The 20,686-nt window shown below is 37.1% G+C and overlaps 1 protein-coding gene across 4 annotated transcripts in view; it reads left to right on the forward strand.

Moving 5' to 3' along the window:
- Nucleotides 1-959: 959 nt before the first annotated feature.
- The window catches only part of CABCOCO1 (ciliary associated calcium binding coiled-coil 1), a 167,489-nt gene continuing 147,762 nt past the window's right edge, over nucleotides 960-20,686 (forward strand). For 3 of the 4 annotated variants that reach the window (XM_006147077.3, XM_027771267.1, XM_027771268.1), the window contains exons 1-2: nucleotides 960-1,108; nucleotides 12,485-12,588. In XM_006147077.3, the coding sequence (XP_006147139.1) occupies nucleotides 1,028-1,108; nucleotides 12,485-12,588 (185 nt within the window). In that variant the 5' untranslated portion in view covers nucleotides 960-1,027. The remainder of the gene's footprint in view (nucleotides 1,109-12,484; nucleotides 12,589-20,686) is intronic. The other variant, XM_006147076.3, reaches the window with a different exon arrangement.

The raw sequence follows: 20,686 nt of genomic DNA on the forward strand, positions 1-20,686 counted from the left end.
ATATAGAGCTAAAGTGTTAAATTTGGTCTGAAAGGCAAAGGAGAGGTACATGTTGAAATATTATCCTGGCAGCTGTGCATACGATGGACTAAGACAGCAGAAGGTAACACTAATACTAGAAGGATCTAGCACTTGTAGACCTCTTCCAGTGTCAGGTTCCATACGGTATACTTTAATCTGCTAAATCCTCACAGTAACACTTGGAGGTTGGTATTATCTCATTTTGCAGATGAGGGAACCAAAGTACTTAAATAATGCCTGGGTTATTTTTTTTTTTTTTCGTTTCTTTTTTTTTTTTTTTCACTAAGCATCCTATATGGCAACCTCCATGCAGTAAACACAAGCACATTTCATTCAGAGCAGGTGCTGATTATTCAGAAAAATTAAAAAAAAAAAAAACACCTTATATTGCCCCAAAATAGGTCTTGTGGTCTTTAAATGTGTTCTGGAAAATGTCTAACACATACAAAAGTAGAAAAAAATAGTAAAAATAGTACACCGACTTATTCCTCCCCTGTGGTGTACCCAATCTTGATTTATCTACTACCCTACCTCCGCCCGTTTCCCCTGCCTCTCCCACATTATTGTGAAATCAGTCTCGGATTTTCTATCATTTCACTATGACTAAACCGTTCGGCGTGTATCTTTCAAAAATAAGGGCAATTTTTCCTTCGAATCCAGAGGGCAATACCATAACTCCCTGCACTAACTGCTTAACTTTACACGACCCTCAAGGGTCAGGGCTCCAATAATCCACGCCCTTGAACAGTTGCCGAGAACTCGCACCGCGCTAGCCCTGAGCGCTTTCAGATACCAGGTCCTCCACGTCGCTGCGCTGCCCTCGCCCTTCTGGCCGCTGTCAGGCTTACTAAAAGGCCAAGTCGGGTGCCCCCGGGCGACTCGGAGCCTCGGCGGCCGCCCCTTCCCGCTCCCGGCTCCTTCACCGAGGCGCTGGTCGCCCGCCCAGGGACGCCGGCCCCCCCCCGGTTGCCTAGGCGACGAGGAGCCGCGTCTCTCCCGCGAGATCATGGCGGCGTCGCTGGGAACCATTCCCGGGGGAGCGACCCCTTCGGGGGCAACCCCGGCGGGAACCACGCCCGAGTCGGAGGTACGCCGCCCCTTTCTCATCCAGGTCGTGGTTCTAGCGACTTCCCGAGCGCCAGGTTCTTGGGGAGGTGCCTCACACCCGGCCTGGTCGGCGCCCGGGCGTTCTGGGAGCGACCCGGGCCCCAGAGCCGCCCGCGGCCCGCCGCCTCCCAACCGGCCCCAGCGTCGAGCCTACGTTTTATTAATTCCTCCATTGACATTCCGTGTCCAAACCTCCCAGTCACGAGCTTATACTAAAATCTAAAATTATGTGTGTATACATATTTAATTTTTATTTTAATTTAATTTTTTTGTTTAAAAGTGATCTTAGATTTCTAAATGGGCCAGTTCCTTATTTAAAATTGCTACTAATTTTTCTGGAGGGAACACAGTTGAGATGACTCAAAACGTGTCATGGAATAATGACTGCTCGTTGTAGGGGAATGATTAATGTCAGGAGGCGGGGACTTGGTGTTTCCGTTGATTTTTCTTTTTCTCAGAATAAATCAATACGTGATGGGAGACAGGACAAAGGATCTTGAAGGGAAAATCGGGCTTCTGGTTCAGCATCAGTGTGTCTTTACCAAAGTCATTTAACGTCATTGGATTTCAGGGGCCTTCTGTGTAACATAAAGGTTTGTTATCCTGAGCCTTCGCCTGCCCTGAACCTCAGAAATGAGTTTCAGGAAACTGTACAAGTAAAGTTAATATCCTGATATTTTAATTAAAAACACGTCTGTCATGCCAGATATTAAATCTTCTCACATTTCAGTCTATCGTATTATTTCTAGAACATTTTCTTCAGTTTTTAAGGCTCTAAAGGTGAATAATAATGTTTCAATTACTTTGTTTTGCTCTAAGCCCTTACAAGCCTAAACTGCATTCTTTGTTCAGATTAGTTGCAATTTTATAATTGAGGGTAGCAGTCAATAATTCTTCCTTGCCCAGAAACACACAAGGCAATCCCAACCCAGATTCCTCCCAATATTATATGCGGACCACTGATTCTCATATGAGCCTTTGAAATTAGCATACATTAAAAGCACATTTTAATGTGATAAACTAGTTACTAAGCCAGTTACTCCCTCATGATCTCTAATGTAAATAATACAATTTCACTTTAGCATAGGAAATTTCACGATTACATTGTTTTATTTAAATTCATCCACATCCAGCCCATTGCCTAGTAGTTAAGGGTGCCAGATACCACATGGCCAATTGTGGTTGAAATCCCTCCTCTGATGACTTGAGAAAGAAACGGCACATGTGCATGTGTGTCCCAAATCCTGACAGGATGGAGAAAGGGAAAAGGGATTGAAGTGTAACCACATCCTTCTAGGGGATTCTTTCTCTCTCCCCCCTCTCTCTCTGGCCAGCGTGTGCATGCTCTGGCAATCAATCAATTCAATCAATCAATAATTACAGTCTAGTCATGGGGACATTTGCTGGAATGAGGCAGTGTTCCTCAGGGCCTGCCACATGGGTGGCCTGGGTTCTATTCTCAGTCCAATTTAAAGGCCAGGCAGGGTGATTTGTGCCTGTAATCCCAGCAACTAGAGTCTGTGGCTGACCTGCAGCATAGCAAGACCTTGTCTGAAAAAGAGCTTGGTGTGGTTTCCTGGTGCCTATAGTCTCAGCAGGGAGGCTGAGGTAAGAAGGTCAATATGGTGAGACCCTGTCTTAAAAAAAAAAAAAAAATTAGGCCAGTCCATTGCCTGGTGGTTAAGTATCCCATGTGGGATACTGCAGTTCGAATTCTGGCCCTAGTGGCTCAGAAGACACACAGGGTATGTGTGCATGTGTGCCCTGAATCCTGAATGGATAAACAGAGAAAGGATTGAAGCATGACCACACCCCGATTGTGCGTGTTGAGAGGTGTTTCTCCCTCCCTCTCTCCCTCTCCCTCTCCCTCTCCCTCCCTCCCTCTCTCTCTCTCTCTCTCCCTCTCTCTTATTTCTTTTAAGGTTTTTGCCCTAGGGTCTGTGTACTCACCAGAGAGAGAGAATAAGAGGAAAAGTGAGAAATCACACTCTCCCCTTTGGAAGAGGATGACCACACCACAGTTCCTTCTCCCTTTACCTCTTGGGATTCTGAGCACACACCCACAAGTGCCTGGTGTGATTTTCAAGCTGCCAGGACTTGAACCACAGAGTCAGCCAGTGGGAGTCTAACACCTTAACCACTGCCCCATCTGTCTCTTTCTCTGGCAAGCTTATGTGCCCTCTGACCATAAATAAATTTATGAGAATGCATAATTATCAGTGTACACATACACATACTTATCCATGTAGACAATGTCCTTTCTAAGACTCATAATTTGGGCTTTTAACGAATCTGCACTTGAAAAAAAAATGTTATTAAAGATTAAAGAATTGCTTTGCTTTAGGGAAATAAAATAACTTTTTATAATATATGAGTAAGATGAATGAGCTAGGTAGAGACCTTAGGTGATTGTCTATACTTTAAGGACTGTCAGCTTGAACATTTGTTAGCTTCTTGGGGGAACAAGTATTACTCCACTTGTTATGTATTTCAAGATGTGCTCAACTTTGTACTTAGTAACAAGCTGAAGAAATGAAGTTGTGGGGTTGGCGGGTGGTGTGGTGGTTAAGGCCCTGGACTCCCACATGGTTGACTGCAGTTTGGGTCCTGGACCCGGTGCTTTGCTTTCTCACTTTCCCTCTCTCTTTGTACTTTCTCACTTTCCCTCTCTCTTTCTTTCAGTTTTGCTCTGGTCAAATTAAAATAATAATAATAATAATAATAATAATAATAAATAAAAAAGAAATAAAGTTGTAACAGACTCACTGAACAATGCTTAATTACTAAGATAATACACTGCATGTTGAAAACTATTTTTTCACACTAATGAATGCAGATTTCCCGTGGTTCAAGAGAAGACAGTTGGGCTATAGAGCTGTGTCATTCATTAGAATGACAAGTCCTGCCTACCGCCCATTTGTACTGACCAGGAGTTTCAGAGGTTACACGGTAAAGATGGCAAGGCACTGCCATGTAGTCTATTCTCAAGGCCACTGCTCTTTACAATAGTAGATACTGAAAGGTTCTTCTCAGATCAGACCCTTTTCAGCATTGATCCCCTCAGACCTAATTCCTTATGAATTATTTCTAATAAATTCTGTATCCACATTGACTTAGCCCATAGACCACCTATAAAGCATACTCTTCCAACAGTCTGAGGTTTCCCATTTGTTGTTTGTGGCTAAAACCAAGAATAAAAACTAAACAGTTATCACACAGTAGACATTCAATAAATTATGCCAGGAGAGACAGTTATAGACTAAAACCTACTCTATGGGAAATATTGAGCAAGCAGGCATAAACTATAGGTGCAGGGAAATTCTTTTTTTCTTTCTGATATTGCATAAGCTCTCCTTGCCAAAAATCTGAATTCAGCATTCCCAATTTCTTTAGTAATATTGGAGTAATGTCTCTCTTTGAGTGCTAAGACTAAACTTCTGGCAGATAATCTGTACAAACGCGTAAGAACAAAAAAAATGGCAAAGTCTGAAAATAAGTGTTCGTATGCTGCTATATAGAGATCTGCAAGTGAAAGGAGATTATACATGTATACTTAGAATTCAGTGATCAGTCAGTCTTCTATAGATAGTAGTTTGTTCATAAACCGACTTTCTTTTTTCTTTTTTTGGAGAGGTTTTTGCTATAGGGCGCGTGTGCTCGCCAGACAGACAGAGAGGGACAGAGAGACAAAAAGCCAGAAATCACCCTCCAGGGGGGATGGCCACGCTGCAATCCCTTCTCCTTCATTCTCCTCTCGGGATCTTGGGCATGCACGCACACGCGCCCGGCGTGAGTTTAAGCCACCGGGTCCGGGACTCGAACCGCAGTCGACTACGTGGGAGTACAGCAACATAGCCATTACGTTAACTACTGGTCCCATAAACCGACTTTCTTAATGTCTTCAAAACTACTATGTGAGATAGACTCATTTAAGTAACATATATGATAGGAATATATTAGGTCTCACATCAGAGACCTAAAAGGAAATGCGAGCGATTATTTCCCAATTGCTTCTTTTGAGTAATGTCTCTTAAAGCATCACCATATCCACTAATAGTTAACATTTACTCAGTGCATTTGAAACGTTATCAGTACAGGATACTTACATAATCCTTAGTAGAAAGATGATGTCATTTGTTTTAGCAATGGTCAACATGTCCAGGAGGAAGCCATAGACAATTCTTTCTACGTTAGATGGTCCCTGCAGACTTAAGAAAATAGACTCAACTCCATCACTGAGAGTTAGAATAATTGGGGGCTCAATTTGAGCTGCAAAACTATCAGGTTCCTGCAATTTCATTATCATTCTGGAAGTATTTATGAATAATTCAATATGAATGGACACATTGTGATTACATAGTGTAGTTCAATGTGGGCAGACAGTGGGGACAATGCAAAAAAGCTTGGTCAAAATATTTTTGCAAAGATAGTACTAATATATCTCAAAATATTAGCATACAGTAGTAGTATTTATGAGATATGTAGAACTTCTGGCAAATACCAGCTGTATACATGGAGAGGCTGATGAACATTTAGGCTTGTCTTTCTTCTTGCTGTTGGTCTTCGAGTTTACTGCCTTGTTTAAGGTCCCAGAACAAGGACCAGCAGATGATGTAATGGTTATGTCGCTGGACTCCCATGTAGTCAACCATGGTTCAAGTTCTGGACCCGGTGACTTAAACTCACGCTAGGTACTTGTGCGTGCATGCCCAAGATCCCGAGAGAAGAATGGAGGAGTATAGCTATCTCCCCAGTGTGTGTGTGCATGTGTGAGAGAGATTTCTCACTTTCTGTCTCTCTGTCTCTTTCTCTCACTCCAGCAAGTGCACACACCCTATATACCCTATAGCAAAATATCTCTCTCTCACAAAAAGAGTCCTGTTTTTCCTCAACTTTCTGTTCTTCCCCTCAATTGGCACAAATAATCTTTGATCTTTTTGTGATATTTAAAGTTTTCCTTTACTACTGTTAGGTCTTTAGCACCTTTATAATTAATTTTTGATTGAAGTATTTTATGTATTAATAATGAGGATCTAATTTTGTTTCCTTCTAGGGTGATTCACAAATTACATTAACTTCATTTACTAAATAAACCATCATGTCCTTTCCCATTGGGAATGACTCAGTGAAGGATTGTGGCTATCATATTAAACATATGTATCATGGCCATAAGAATAGACAGTAGAAGAGAAGACAGAATCCAAAAATTGTTTCATTTCCAAAATTTTAAATATATGATGTATATGTAGATATATGAATATAAAATAAAATTTTAGATCCTCTGTTCTTTTCTTCTGACTAGTGTGATCATCCTTATGTCAATATCATATCTTTATATAGAGCCTATACTTTTCTTAGTATATTTATAACCAAATGTAATTTAATCAAGTTTTTTAGCATTTCCATTATAACTAGTTTTCCATACAGAGAAAAACAATTGGCTTTTATATATTTATTTTGTGTAGTACCATCTTAACAAATTTTCTTTTTTAAAAGAATTATTTATTTTTAATTTTATTTACTCTTTCACTTATTTGTTTATTTATTTTTTAATTTTGACCAGAGAGAGGCAGAGAAAGAGAGAGAAAGTGAGAAAACAAGCCACCAGGTCAGGGACTCAAACCACAGTTGGCCATGTGGAAATGTCCAGAACATTAACCACCACACCACCTGCTGGTCCCCCAAATTTAATTTTTTTTTGAGAAGTTTTTGCCTCAGGGTGTGTGTGCTTGCCAGAGAGACAGAGAGGCAGAGACAGTGAGAGGGAAGGTGAGAAATCACGCACGCCCCCATGGAAGATGGCCATGCTGTAATCCTTTCTTCTTCATTCTTAATCTCCTCCCTGGGATCTTGAGCACACACACACGTATGCCTGGTGTGATTTTCATGCCACAGGTCCAGGACTGGAACTGTGGTTGGCCATATGTGAGTCCAGAAGGGTAACCACCTCGCCATCTGCTGTCCTCTCAAATTTCTTATTAACTCAAACAATATTAGTTTAATGTCACTGTTGTTAGATGTGCTACTAGGTAACCTTCAAATAAAGTTTTTTAATTTATAATATTTATACCACATATTTAGTTTTATCATTGAATTATTTAGTATCTCCACTGTGTGGCGAATTATGATATAAGTACTAGCCAGAATCCTATTTTAGTTCCTGATTTTCATAAAAATGAGTTTAGAATTTCATCATTCAATATGATGTTTTTTGTTGGTTTGAGCAAATAGTCTTATTCATGTTTACTGTGTGTGGTGTTTTTTTCCTATTTGTATTTTCCTGAGAGTTTTGCTGCTGAATTTTAGCAAGTCCTTGTTCATTATTTACTTATGTAGTCACATTAGTCACATAATTTCTGTCATTTAACTTTATATAAAATCATGTTAGACCTGTTAATGATGATCATTCTGAGATTAATCTTATTTGGAAATGATTCCAACTTCTTATTCTTTTAGTATGTTGCTCGGTTCAGTTTTCCAAATTATACTTTAATTACTACCTTTTTATGAGAATGGTGAAACAAAACAAAGCAAAACAGTGTTATATATTAATACCAGCCCATTTTCACATTTTTGGAAAGTTGATAATATTTAGTTGTTCTTGTGCATGTGTTTTAATTTTTAAAATTTTGTTTTAAATTGATTAATTATGAGGTGTAATATTTGCATCTAAATTCATTTATGATTTTGGTTTATAAAGTACTTCTTTGCTAGTTCAGCTTTTGTGTGTAGACTATACTGACATAAACATGAATTTTCTACAGCCAATGATTATTAGACTAACAGAATTTATTTGTTCTTTTCTTTGATTGTGAGGTAGAACTTCAAATCTAAGACTCTGCAGGTGACTTTTTAAAAAGTAGACTTCCAGATTAGTTTATGTTTGGTCAGGCCAATTTTCTCCCTTAGCCCTGGTAGCTCACCTATTTTCTTGGGATTTCCAAATATTGCCACTTAAGTAGTATATATTTATTTTCTCTATTCTTTAATCACAGCTTTCAAATATTTACCCATTTTATTCATTATTTTAATAAACTAGCTTTAGCTTTTACTTATTCTTGTTTCATGTATTTATTTTCTTTCAATAAAATAAGTTCCCTAGCAAGACTGTGATGAGATGAGTGAGACACTCTGTATACTAAAAAGGGGGCCAAAAACCTCAATAATCAAGACAAGTTATATTTTAATGGAATCCCTTTTTTTTATTTTTTGAGAGATTTTTTCTGTAGGGTGCATGCGCTCACCAGAGAGACAGAGAGAGGGAGATACAGGGAGACAGAAAGTGAGAAATTACCCCCAGTGGGAATGGCCATACCACAATCCCTTCTCCTCCATTCTCCTCTTGGGATTTTGGGCATGCACGCATATGTGCCCAGGGTGATTTTCAAGCCTCTGAGTCTAGTACTTGAGCCATGGTTGGCCATGTGGGAGTCCAGCAATATAACCAGTAAGCCGTATGCTGGTCCCTGGAATCCTTTTTTTTAAAAAAATCACTAGTGAGCACATGTGCATGACAAAAAGAGAGAGAGTGAGAAAGCACCACCAGTGGGGATTGGCCATGCCCTAATCCCTTCTCCTCCGTCTCTTCCTCCTTTCTGGATTTTGGGCACATATGCACACCCACCTGGCGTGTTTCTCAAGGCACTGGGTCTGGAACACAAACATCACAGTTGGCCATGTGGAATACAGCTGCCTCAACCACCATCCCACCCGCTGGCCCAGAAACACTTCTATTTTTTTTAAGAATTACTTATTTAATTGTATTTATCTTCATCATTATTATTATTTTAATTTGCTACAGGGCACATGTGCTCATTAGAGAGAGAGAGAGACAAGGCAGGAAAGCAAGCTGCCAGGTCCAGGACTGGAATCATGGCCAGCCATGTGGGAGTTTAGTGCCTTAACTACCACACCACCTACTGACCCACAGAAATACTTTTTAAAAACATCAAATTAATGCAGAAACATCCATGTTGGATTAAAAATTTTAAATAAAGACAGGATCACTAATGCTAATTTTTCTTTTGCCTCAGGGTCTAATATGGCTTTACCATAGCACTGCTAATTTTTTTTTTTTTCAGGTGTGTAGAGCAGTCTATGTTCTCTGTGACTAAGAATCCCTCTTTAGTAATCTTTGGTGAAATCTGTTATTTTTAGTCTAATGAACATTGTGTAAGAATCTATTTTGTATGACACAACCAGGTATGGATACTCAGATGACCCAAATGCTTACATTCTAGAGAGAAGACAAATATACAGATGTGGAAAGTTTGGTGATATTAGAGGAAAGAAAAATCAGAGAAAAGCTTATCTGGGCAAATAATAGCAGGCTTACAATTTTATTGCTCTGGAATAACTGCCAAAATCCACCAGGTGGTAGAGTAAAATGAGTTAACAGTACAATTTAACTTACATATTTTCCTAGTTGGAGATGTAATTTTTATAGAGAAAGCCACAATTATATCTCTATATTTTTATCCATATTCTACTTATGAGTTTTCTATTACATCTTTAATATTTATAAATCAGAACATATGTGTTGAAAGATTAAAGATTTTTAGTAACCTGACATCCTTTCTAGTGCAAGACAATATGTAAACAATTGAACAAAAGGTCTAGTTTCAAATAAGTCCAGGAATACAATTTAAAGCAAAAGGAAAAGATTCAAAGGCAAACACTCCTAAAAGATGATTATCATAAGCCTCAAGTTTTAGTAAAAGATGAGATATTAATATTAGTCATCTTAGCTAGAATTATTATTGTCCAAAAGATTAAGATAATTGTATTCTATTTCGTATAGTTCTTGTGTGACCTACTTTTCTCCTATCCAGAGATTTTTCAAATCAAACAAATTGATCTGAGTGTATAATTCACTTCTCATGTATATCTTTATTCATTATTAATAATGCCAGAAATCTTTTGTGCATTAAAACATATAAAATTATTTTTAATATGAATCCAAATTTAGGTTTAAATGACTTGCCTTAAGTCATAAAATTAATCAGTAGTCCAACCATCATGCAATCTTGTGGTCTTCAAAGTCCTGCTTTGCATCATGTTTTCCCATTTAACAATGCCATCGTATGATGAAGATGAATTCAGACAGTGCTAGCAACCTATGTTGACATTCCAGGATCTGCAGGATTCTAAAAAGACGTAAAAGATTAAACAACTCTCCCTGAGGAAAGTAAAATGTAATGGGATTGACGGTATAGGAATAATTATACTTTACGGCAAATAAAAATGTATATAGTGAGAAAACATTCAAACAGATATATAACCATATGTTATGGACCAAAATACTATCCTATATAAAAACTGAGTGCAATTAATTCTATCTACAAGTATCTGAGTGGTTACTGGGTGCAACAAATTATATTAGATACTGAAATATTTTTTTAAGGACATTATAATATAATAGTGTGTTCTAGTTCAGGTTAATTTGTTCATCCTAAATTTTTTTAAATGGCTAATAATGTAGCACGTTTTATTTCTAACCTAGGTTTTTAAAAATAAAAATATGATTATAGTAACCTAATATTAAATTGTAAACATTAAACCAATCACTATTACTAGTAAGTGTTAGCTTTAGGATTTTTCTCCTCTTGAAAAGGTATAAGGACATTTTTGGACACACAAAATGTGTCCTTGCTGCTCTTATTTATTAGAGCCCATTCATATGGTAGTTTCAATAACTATTTGCTAAATTGAAAAGCATGTGTCCCCTTGTCTCCCAGAATTTCAGAGTCCTGGATTTTCATGTAGCTGCTGCTGCTGTCTGTCTCTGCCATTCTCATCTAGAACACTTCTGCTCTGGCTTTGGGCAGTCTCATCCATTCTCTTCACATACTTGCAATTGACTCCTAACCCAGCATCCTTAAACTTGACCTTTCTAAATCTAGCATTTCAGATAAACCTCTCATATTTCTGCTTTCTTATGCACATTCCTCCTTAAATTAACCCAAAATCAAACTCATGGTCTTGCCTTTTTAAAATTAGCACCATTTTCCAACACTCCTATTTCTATTGGTGTTAACAAGGGTGCCATGTACCACTGTGCAGCTTGCACCCAAACAGAAGCACTTGGCATATACCATTCACACACGGTGTCCTTGAGAACAGGGCGTGTCAGCCTTGGGACTGGCCTTTAGCCATTGCTCCACTCAAAGAAGATGCCTTCCACCAGTCCACACAAAGGTGGCCCATATGTTCTTGGAAGCCTTGAATATTACTACTATTTTTTTTTTAATGATCTGTTTTGGAAACTCTGAATCTGCATTCTTTCATCCCTCTTTTAGGCCCCCATAATATAATAATATAATTACATTCACTTCTTTCTTTTCATTCACAGTGCCAGGGAGCTCGCCCCAGAACTATTTCAATGACCTCTTTACTTGAGTCTTCCCCTATGTCCTCTCTCTAGTCCTTTCTTTCTTTCACCCTTCTACAGGTTACCCTTCCTTAAAGCATAGTTTTATCTTGTCATTTCACTGCTAAATAATTTCACGGGTTCCCTGTTTTGCTTGTTATTAAGAACAAGCTCTTCAACTTGTCATTCTTTAACCAGCCAGAGTCTAAAATATTTATGATCCCTTGCACAATATATTGCTGCTTGTAAGAATTCAGTAAATATTTGTTGAATCATTAAATTTAAGATCTTCCACAATAGGTCAACACCCACTTTCCTCCTAATTCCAGATAGTCCCCTGCATGTACCCAGGCACCTTTGTGAATTTCTTTGTATGTACAAAATCACTCCTTAATGATCTTGGCTTCATAACCTTGGTCTTACTGATTCGTTCACCTAGGGCATTATCAATAGCCAATTCCAGAAGGTCCCTTCCTGTTCTTCTCTACAAAATTTCCTTGTCTTGTTCCTGTCTCTATCCCTTCCTTCAGATTGATTACCACATTTATTGTAGCTAACCTACCATGTTCTTTTCTTGTTTCGAGGTCATCTTTGGTTTGTTCCTCTCACTATGTGTTAAACTTCTTAGTTTAGCAAGTCTGTCTGTCTTGTCTTTGCCTCGTCTTAAACTTCAAGTTCAATGAGGCATATGTTTATCTTCAGTAAATAATTGTCTAGTTGGAAACCATCACACAATTACCTAGTTTTACCTGTCCAAAGACAGATTGACCAGCCATTTGGCTTTGCAAAAGAAAGTTACAATTTCATAAAAAATGGAAAAGAAAAATGATTACCTAAGAGCCTATTGTCTTCAGATTTTTTTCCCTGACAGCCATTAGACTATAGGAAGAAAAAAAATTGATACCATGGGTTTAATATGTCCAATATATGATCAAAATAACTCATTCTAGTTTTTAATTTTTTTAATTTTTATTTATTTATTTGTAGAGAAATGCCGAATTCCAAGAGCATGAAAAGATTCTGTCTCCAGATTTTCTTTCAGTTTCCCAGATCACTGATATGCTGACAGAGGACGCAGATGGAGTTCAAGAGTAAGCACTTCAGTATTATAGTCAAATAGAGAATAGTTCTAGTTCTGCATCTAAAAATGATTGTAATATATTTTTTATATATTGTATGCTTTTTTCCAAGCTATTGTTATTAAATTATATACTGAAACACATCCAGACTCTAAAACACTATAATTCTCAAATAACTGACTTTTTGTACTGATCTGTAGTGTTCTTTATGGGAAAAACACATTGCAGGCTAACTTGTTCAAATTAACCAAGAGTAGAATTTATTGCTAAAAGCTTCTAGCATATGCCATCTTCTTCCTCTTTTCTTTTCATTCATAAAACTGTCGGCATGCATAGTGACCTAATAGGCCTTCCACCTCATTATAGGAAGAGTACTTTGTGTTTTCCATAATAGTAATAGTCAATGCATTTTATTATTTTAGAAATCCTGACTATTAGCCATTCACCTGTGATTTTTATCAGAAATGAAGCTATAATAAGTACTGTTTCTTAAAAATGTGAATAGAATGATTTCAGGCCACTTATTTCTATAGTTGGTAATTTACTTGGAACTTTAGTCAGATATATCCTCAATATTAGCCATCCACCTGTGATTTTATTTTTTTTGAAGAGGTTTTTGCTACAGTGTGTGTGCACTTGAAAGAAAGACAGAGAGAGACAGAGAGACAGAAAGCCAGAAATCACCCCCCAGGGGGATGGCCATGCTGCAGTTCTCTTCTCTTTCATTCTCCTCTTGGGATCTTGAGCACGCATGCACATGCGCCCAGCATGAGTTTAAGCCACTGGGTCTGAGACTTGAACCGCGGTCGACTACATGGGAGTTTAGTGACATAGCCGTTACGCTAACTGTTGGTCCCCACCTGTGATTTTTATCAGAAATGAAGTTATACTAAGTACTGTTTCTTAAAAATGTGAATAGATGACTTCAGGCCACTTATTTCTACAGTTGGTCATTTATTTGGAACTTTAGTCAGATATATCCAACAAAGCAATTTCCTAAAAAGTGTTGTAAGTAATCCTTGTCTAAAAAATTTTCCCCTTTAAAACGGAAGCCAGATTAGCCATAATGTGGGTATGATGTTTTATACTGGATTGTGGTATCCTGAGGTTAGGCCTCATGACACAAGCAGTATCATCATGGACAAAAAGAAAACAATCTATAAGTGACTATCATTGGGAAATCTTACAAGTATTATAGAAAAGAGATGACTTTCTACTGAGAAGGAGATACGTAATGACTGGAAAAGAAATCTGAGGAGGAAAGCTTGCGAGAGCAGGCAAATAATACTGATAGCCCTTTCCCTAAATTCTCTTCACTCCCAGTGCTTGCAAACTGCTAAAAACCGATGACCTGTGAGTTTATCATACTGCTTACTTTTTGCATCTTTATAAGCTTTAGTCAGTGAATGAAAAATTCCACAGCTTTTAGAAAAGTATCTTATGACAATTTTACCATTTTTATAGACATTGATGTTCATGAGAAATTCTGATTGTTAGAGAATTGATAAGTAAAATGAACAACTGATTATTTGTCTTTATATAAAATATTTTCTATTTCTAGGAAACATTATATGCTATTGGCCATTACAATTTAAAATAATAGGTATTTAGGGGGTTGAATGTTGTTGCAGCAGTAAAATGCAATGTTCTGCAAGGCTGGTCCACATAGGAAGGTTCTAGGTTCATTTTCAGAGACTTCTTTGAATACACCAAGTAAGTGCATTCTCACAATCCAGTGTGGAAACCTGTTGGGAGTGTTGTATTTCTGTCTCTCTCTTTGTCTCTTTTGCTCATAGAAAAGAAAATAAATCTTAAAAACATAATAATAATGGGCATCTAATACTAGGGAAAAATAATACAATGTGAATAACAGATATTTAGTCCAATTTACAACTTATTTATATTAAATATGAAGTAAATAAGGATGTCAAATTAATATTAAATAATAGTACAATTAATATTAAATAAGAGATGTTGCAAATAAATGCTTTTTAGGAAAAAAAACTTTATTTCAATGAATGTTTAGATTTCAGTCTTAATTTCTTCAATAGTTTGAAAGTCATTCAGCAATAAATTGTTTAGTTTCCATGATTTTATGTATTTACAAAGGCTCTTTCTGTGGTTGAATTCAAGTTTAATTCTGTTGTGGTCAGAGAAGATACTGGGTATAGTTTGTATACTTTTAAATTTATATAGGCTTGTTTTATGGCCTATTATGTGGTCATTTGAAAATGTTCCATGTAGAGATGAGAAAAAAGTGTATTTCAGTTACTGGATGGAATGCTCTAGATATGTCTGTCAGGTCTATTTGCTTTATGGTACCAATTAGTTCCTGTGTCTCTTTATTTATTTTTTGTCTAGATAATCTGTCCAGTGGTGACAGTGGGTGTAGATATGTTACCGAACTCAAATCAGGTTCGCTCACCCAAGCGCTATAAAACCAAGCCATAGGCACATGGTTGTGATGAAGGAAAGTACAGCTTTATTGCAAAGCGCAAAGCAAGGAGAGCGGGCAGCTCATGCTGAAAAGACCAGGTCTCCTCGAGATGTTCCCCACATGCGTTTTTAAGGGCAAAATTAGTGGTAGAGGTCCCAGGCGCAAGATCAGTTCAGTGATTGGTTCAAGAGGGTGTGATCAGCTCCTGGGCATTCTTGATTGGTGAGGCCTTAGATAATCAAATTCCTCTTCAAGTGTCTGGAACCATTCAGCCTGGAGTCTCTGAGCTCACAACCAGCAGTTTCCAGTCTACAAACATCTTACATATTGAAATGAAAACCTCCTTTCCTTTAAGTGAGAGTTTTAGAGGTCAAATGGCCCTCACTCATGGTCCATGTTGGTCATTATCATAACCAAAGTCTGAAGACTTACTCCTTACTCTGGGCCATTACAATGCAAATGGACTTTATATATTTCAGGAACCCTAGAAAATACATTAGGGGGTTCTTGCTCTGTTTCAGGTATCTCCAACAATTAGTGTGTTGCAGTCATATCTCCCTTTAGATCTAGTAGTCTTTCTTTTACATATTTAGATGTCCTGTCCATAAATACTTATGATTGTTATATCTTCTTGATGAATTAATACTTTTAGAACTATGTAGTCTTCTCCTTTGTCTCTTCTTACGTTTATAATCTTAAAGTCTGTTTTATCTGATACCAGTAGTGCAACTCCTGCCTTTTTTCATTTCTGTTTTCATCAAATGACTTTTTCTAGCCCTTCATTTTCAGTCTATGTATATTTTTGTCAAGGAGGTGTCTTTTTTGTAAGCAACATATGGAGGGTTTCAGTTTTTTTCATCCTTTGAGCCACTCTGTGTCTTTTAGTTAAGAGAATTTAATCTATTAACATTCAAGGTTATTATCAATATATCTGAACTTAACCTTGTCATTTTTCTTTTTTTTCCTATTTGTTTTGTGTTCTCTTGCTTCTATTTATCTCCCTTTAGAATAACAGGTGAAGTGTTCCCTTAAGTATTTCCTGAAAGACTGGCCTTCTTTTGGTGAATTCTTTCAGCTTTTGTGTCTATCTGGGTATGATTTTATTTCTCCTTCCCATTTAAAGGATAGTCTCATCCATCCAATATAGTATTCTTGGCTGATTGTTTTGCTTTGAGAATTTTAAATATGTCTTCCTTTTTTAATTTTTTTCCAACTGCGTTGTTTCAGTTGAGAGGTCCACTGTTAGTGTAATGGAGCAAACTTTGTAAGTAACCTGGTGTTTCTCTCTTGTCCTTTTTGAATATTGTCTTTGTCTCTGATTTTTATTAGTTTTGTTATGATGTGCCTTGGAGAGGATCTTCTTATGTTAAATCTATGCGGTATTCTTTGTACTTCCTGGATTTGGAGTTCCATATGCCTCTCTAAATTGAGAAAGTTTTCAACTAATATATGATAAGAGAGATTTTCTAAGTCTTTACTCATCTTTTCACCTTCTGGAATACCTATAATGTGAATATTCAGCCATTAATTGTGTCTAGGATTTTCTATATGTTGACCTATTTTTACATTCTTCTTATTGCTTGGACTAAGTCAGAAACTTTGTTTTCAAGGTCAGAGATTCTTTCTTCTGCATGGCCTAATCTGTTGTTAATACTTTTAAGGAAGGTTTTGACCTCCTACATTGTATTCTTTAACTCCAAAAGTTATGTTTGATTCTTTTTTTAGGATGTCTCTCTATGCAGTTCTTCCTTCAAGTCACGGAATGACTTTCTCATCTCCTGAATTCATTTATCTGTTTTCTCTTATATCTCACTGAGTTTAGTTACAATAACTATTGCAATTCTTTTTCTGACATTCCTGTAATTTCCTGTGTTTTGTCCATTACTGATATGGAGCTATTGCATTCCTTTGGAGGGGAAGTATTTTCTGCCTTTTTTCATATTTCTTGAAGCTCTGCTGTGATTTCTGGACATTTAGTGATTAATTCACTTCTTTTGGATTTACACGGAGAAATTCCTGTTTTTGTTTGTTTGTTTGTTTGTTTGTTTTTGGCTGGGGTGAGCATGGAGAGAATATTCCTGCAGGGCCACACCATGTTCAGATGTTTTGGCTACATGATCTGATCCCTAGCAGCTGAATGTTGAACAGAGAAGCTCGGGTGTATGGTATAGCACAGCACAGGCTGAAGCAGTGGTTTCTTCAACAACCTAGGCTCAGGAAGGGACTTTATAGGTGAGCTGGAATCAGATGTCCCTAGAATTACTTATTATCACATTGTAAATTGTAATCTGTATCATACTTTGTGTTATAGTATTTTTTTCAATTATTGACTCTGTTACTAAACACATATGAAAATATATTTAATATTTAGGAGGTGAAATCATGATAAAATAAATGATACAGAAAGTGATGCAGAAGTAAGTAATATAAAGAGAGCAGATTGACCTTTTATACTGTCTCATTAATATAAAAATCAACTGAAGTAATCCCTAACTTTAGGGCATCATCATTGGATAAATAACAACAGTATTCAGTTAGTAGTAATTTCTTTGTAAAGTAGTTTTCTTGATATTCTTTATATGATTTTTAAATGATAATCCTGAAATATTTGCAATCATTCATTCACTTTTAATTTAAAGTAGCATTATTATAAATGAGGATTATATACTTTTAAAAATGTCAGAAATATAATTTAGGTATCATGTCACCAAGTGACAGATGTATATGAAAATCATAGTCTACAAAGCAATAGACCTATTAAAATAAATTATAAGACATCAGCCCATTTTTCTCTCCTTTTAAAATTGAAAATTGCTGTCCATGAAAGCAGCCAACCAAATTAAACATTAAAGTATCATTAAAAAATATTTCTGAAATATACTTTAAGCAAAGTTAAATGTCTCCCAGCTGCTATCAATCTTAAACATTTAATGTAACCCTCATTTCTTTTATAGAACTATCCCAAATCTTTTATTTTTTTTAAAAAAAGATAGAAACTAAATTGAAAATAATTATATAAACACAAAGTAACATTGAAACATCTTTAATAACCTTTCTATAACTGTGCCTCCATGAGCAATTTAGCTCTTGCCTCAAGGCTTATTTCTGCATGTCATCATATTTAAGAAGTAAAATACACTCTAATTTCAAGAACATAATATTGCAATGTAAGAACACAAGAATAATGTAGTGTTTTATTGAAACTTTTGGTGAGACTAAGTAGATAGGTATATCACCTATCACTATAACAAAGCTTCCTTAAACCCAAAGCATCTTTCTCTTTCTCTGCATTTTCTCATGCAGCAGCTGCGAGACCATCTCTTCTCTCTCTTCTGTTCCATCACCCTTCTCCCCAGAGGAAAGATTTACAAATTTGCCAGTAAAATACACAGAAGCTTTGCATCCAAATTGTGACAGCAACTTACTCCAGATGCCTCCTGCATAATCTCCTCTGGAGTGAAATGATTGAACAAAGAATAGAAATAATGAATACAGCCTCATAGTTCAATGTAAAGGGGACAATTCAAATGTAATTAGAGAAATGGTTCAGGAGGGAGGGGACAGAACAAAGAAGGTAGAAGGGAAGCAGAGGTGGATGGAAGTCAGAGAGATTTCACCATGGGGTCAGTTGGTGACACAGTGGTAAAATGCTATGCTCCCACATAGGAAGGTTCCCTATTCAAGTCCTGAGACTTCCCTGAGTATGCCCGGCATGTGCAGGGCTGGCTGAACTGTAAGAGTGAATTGTGGTATTAGGACTCTGTTAGAGATGCTTGATTATCTCTTTCTCTCTCTGAAGAAATAAAATAAAATAAAATAAATATCATAATTCAACAAAAGTACTTAGGCAAATAGTTGCCTATGTTCAAACACAAATAAACCTTAAAAAAATAAGGCAAAGGATATATGTAAATATTCAGGTGAAATATTTAATTTGAAAAAATATGAAGATGGCAGATAAAGAGTACACTTAGAAGGAAAACTAACTGCTAGAAACAGAAGGAAATGTTAGGCGAAAGCTGTTGATTAGAGACAGCATCAGTTCCACAAAATGAGATTAAAGTAGTTTAGAAGGATCAACAATTGGCATGATGGTTATGTCACTGGACTCCCACATAGTCGACCGCAGCTTGAGTCCCGAACCTGGCAGCTTAAAACTCCCAGACCTGGCAGCTTAAAACTCACACTGGGTGCATGTGCATGTGTGCCCAAAATCCCAAGAGGAGAGTGGAGAAGAAGAGATAGCAGCATGGCCATCCACCCTGGGGAGTGATTTCTCACTGTCTCTCTAGGAAGTGCATGTGCCCTATAGCAAAAAATCTCTCTTAAAAAAAAGAAAAGGAGAAAAAAGAAATTTAGAAGTAAAAACGTAAAGAATAAAACCAATGTAGAACTTGCCTTGCTAAAAATCAAGTCAGTAATGTGGAAGACAAACTTAAGAAAACTTAAACAAAATACAGATTAAAACAATTAGAAAATGTTAGAATATATAGCTGACATATTGAATTGGAAAAAGATAATTTAAGGCTTATAAAATAAATGCTTTGATTTTAATATTCTACGTGAATGACAATTCATGTACTTCCTTATCCCTGGGATAAAGCAAGTCACCTGGAGAGGAAAATACCTAAAATGCTTCAGACTTTTCCTTTGCAACACCAAGCAGCAGGACTCAATGGAGTGCGAAATAATCAAAATTTAGGGAGTGAAGAGAAAATGGTTCCAGAATAAAGCACTAATCTGGATTGTTATTTATAGTGGTAACAAGGCACTTTAAATATTCAGCAACTCAGAAAATACAGTATCCTCCTGGTCTTACTGAAAAAATCTATTGAACTGACCTGTGGCATGGTGGTTAAGATACCTGGATCCCTCATGTCTAGTTGTGTGGTTGGAGTTTGGACCAAGCAACTTGAGTAACATGCAGGAGCCTGTGTGTGTGCCCAGACTCCTGAAGGGAGGGAGAAATAGAAGAGAAGGGATTGTGCATGACCATCCACTATGAAGGATGCTTTCTCACTTTCCTTCTCTCTCTTTCTCTGTCTCCAGTGAGCATATGAGCTTTTTGAGGGGGGAGGGAGGAGATCTACCTAGTTCATAACTGAGCTGGGAAGATAAGTCAATTCATTTGTGAATCTAAAACACCAGAACTGCCAATGAAAAACCTGGAGTAAAAAACAAAAACAAAACAAAACAAAACAAAAAACCCCAAAACTATAAAAAGCCTGGTAGTAAGCATAGGACTCACTTAAAATTGAATCTAATATGATAATAATGAACTGAAATAATCATTCTAGAACATGTCAGCAGAAACAGGCATGCAAATAAGAACAAAAGAATAACCTAATTTCCTCTTCTCAGTAAAATAAAATTGAATGTGTGGTTTTAAAAAGTGCTTGGGGCCAGCAGGTGGTGTAGTGGTTAAGATGCTGGACTACCACATGGTTGACTGCGGTTTGAGTCCCAGACCCGGCAGCTTGAAACTCACGCTGGGTGCATGTGTGTGCATGCATGTCCAAAATCCCAAAAGGAGAATGGAGGAGAAGGGATTGCAACATGGCCATCCCTCCTGAGGAGTGTGATTTCTCACTTTCTCTCTCTCTCCGTCTCTCAGTCTCTCTGGTGAGTGCACATGCCCTATAGCAAAAATCTCACTTGCTCTCAAAAAAAAAA

The sequence above is a fragment of the Tupaia chinensis genome, unplaced genomic scaffold (genome assembly GCF_000334495.1).
Source record: "Tupaia chinensis unplaced genomic scaffold, TupChi_1.0 Scaffold000199_1, whole genome shotgun sequence".
NCBI classification, from domain to species: domain Eukaryota; kingdom Metazoa; phylum Chordata; class Mammalia; order Scandentia; family Tupaiidae; genus Tupaia; species Tupaia belangeri.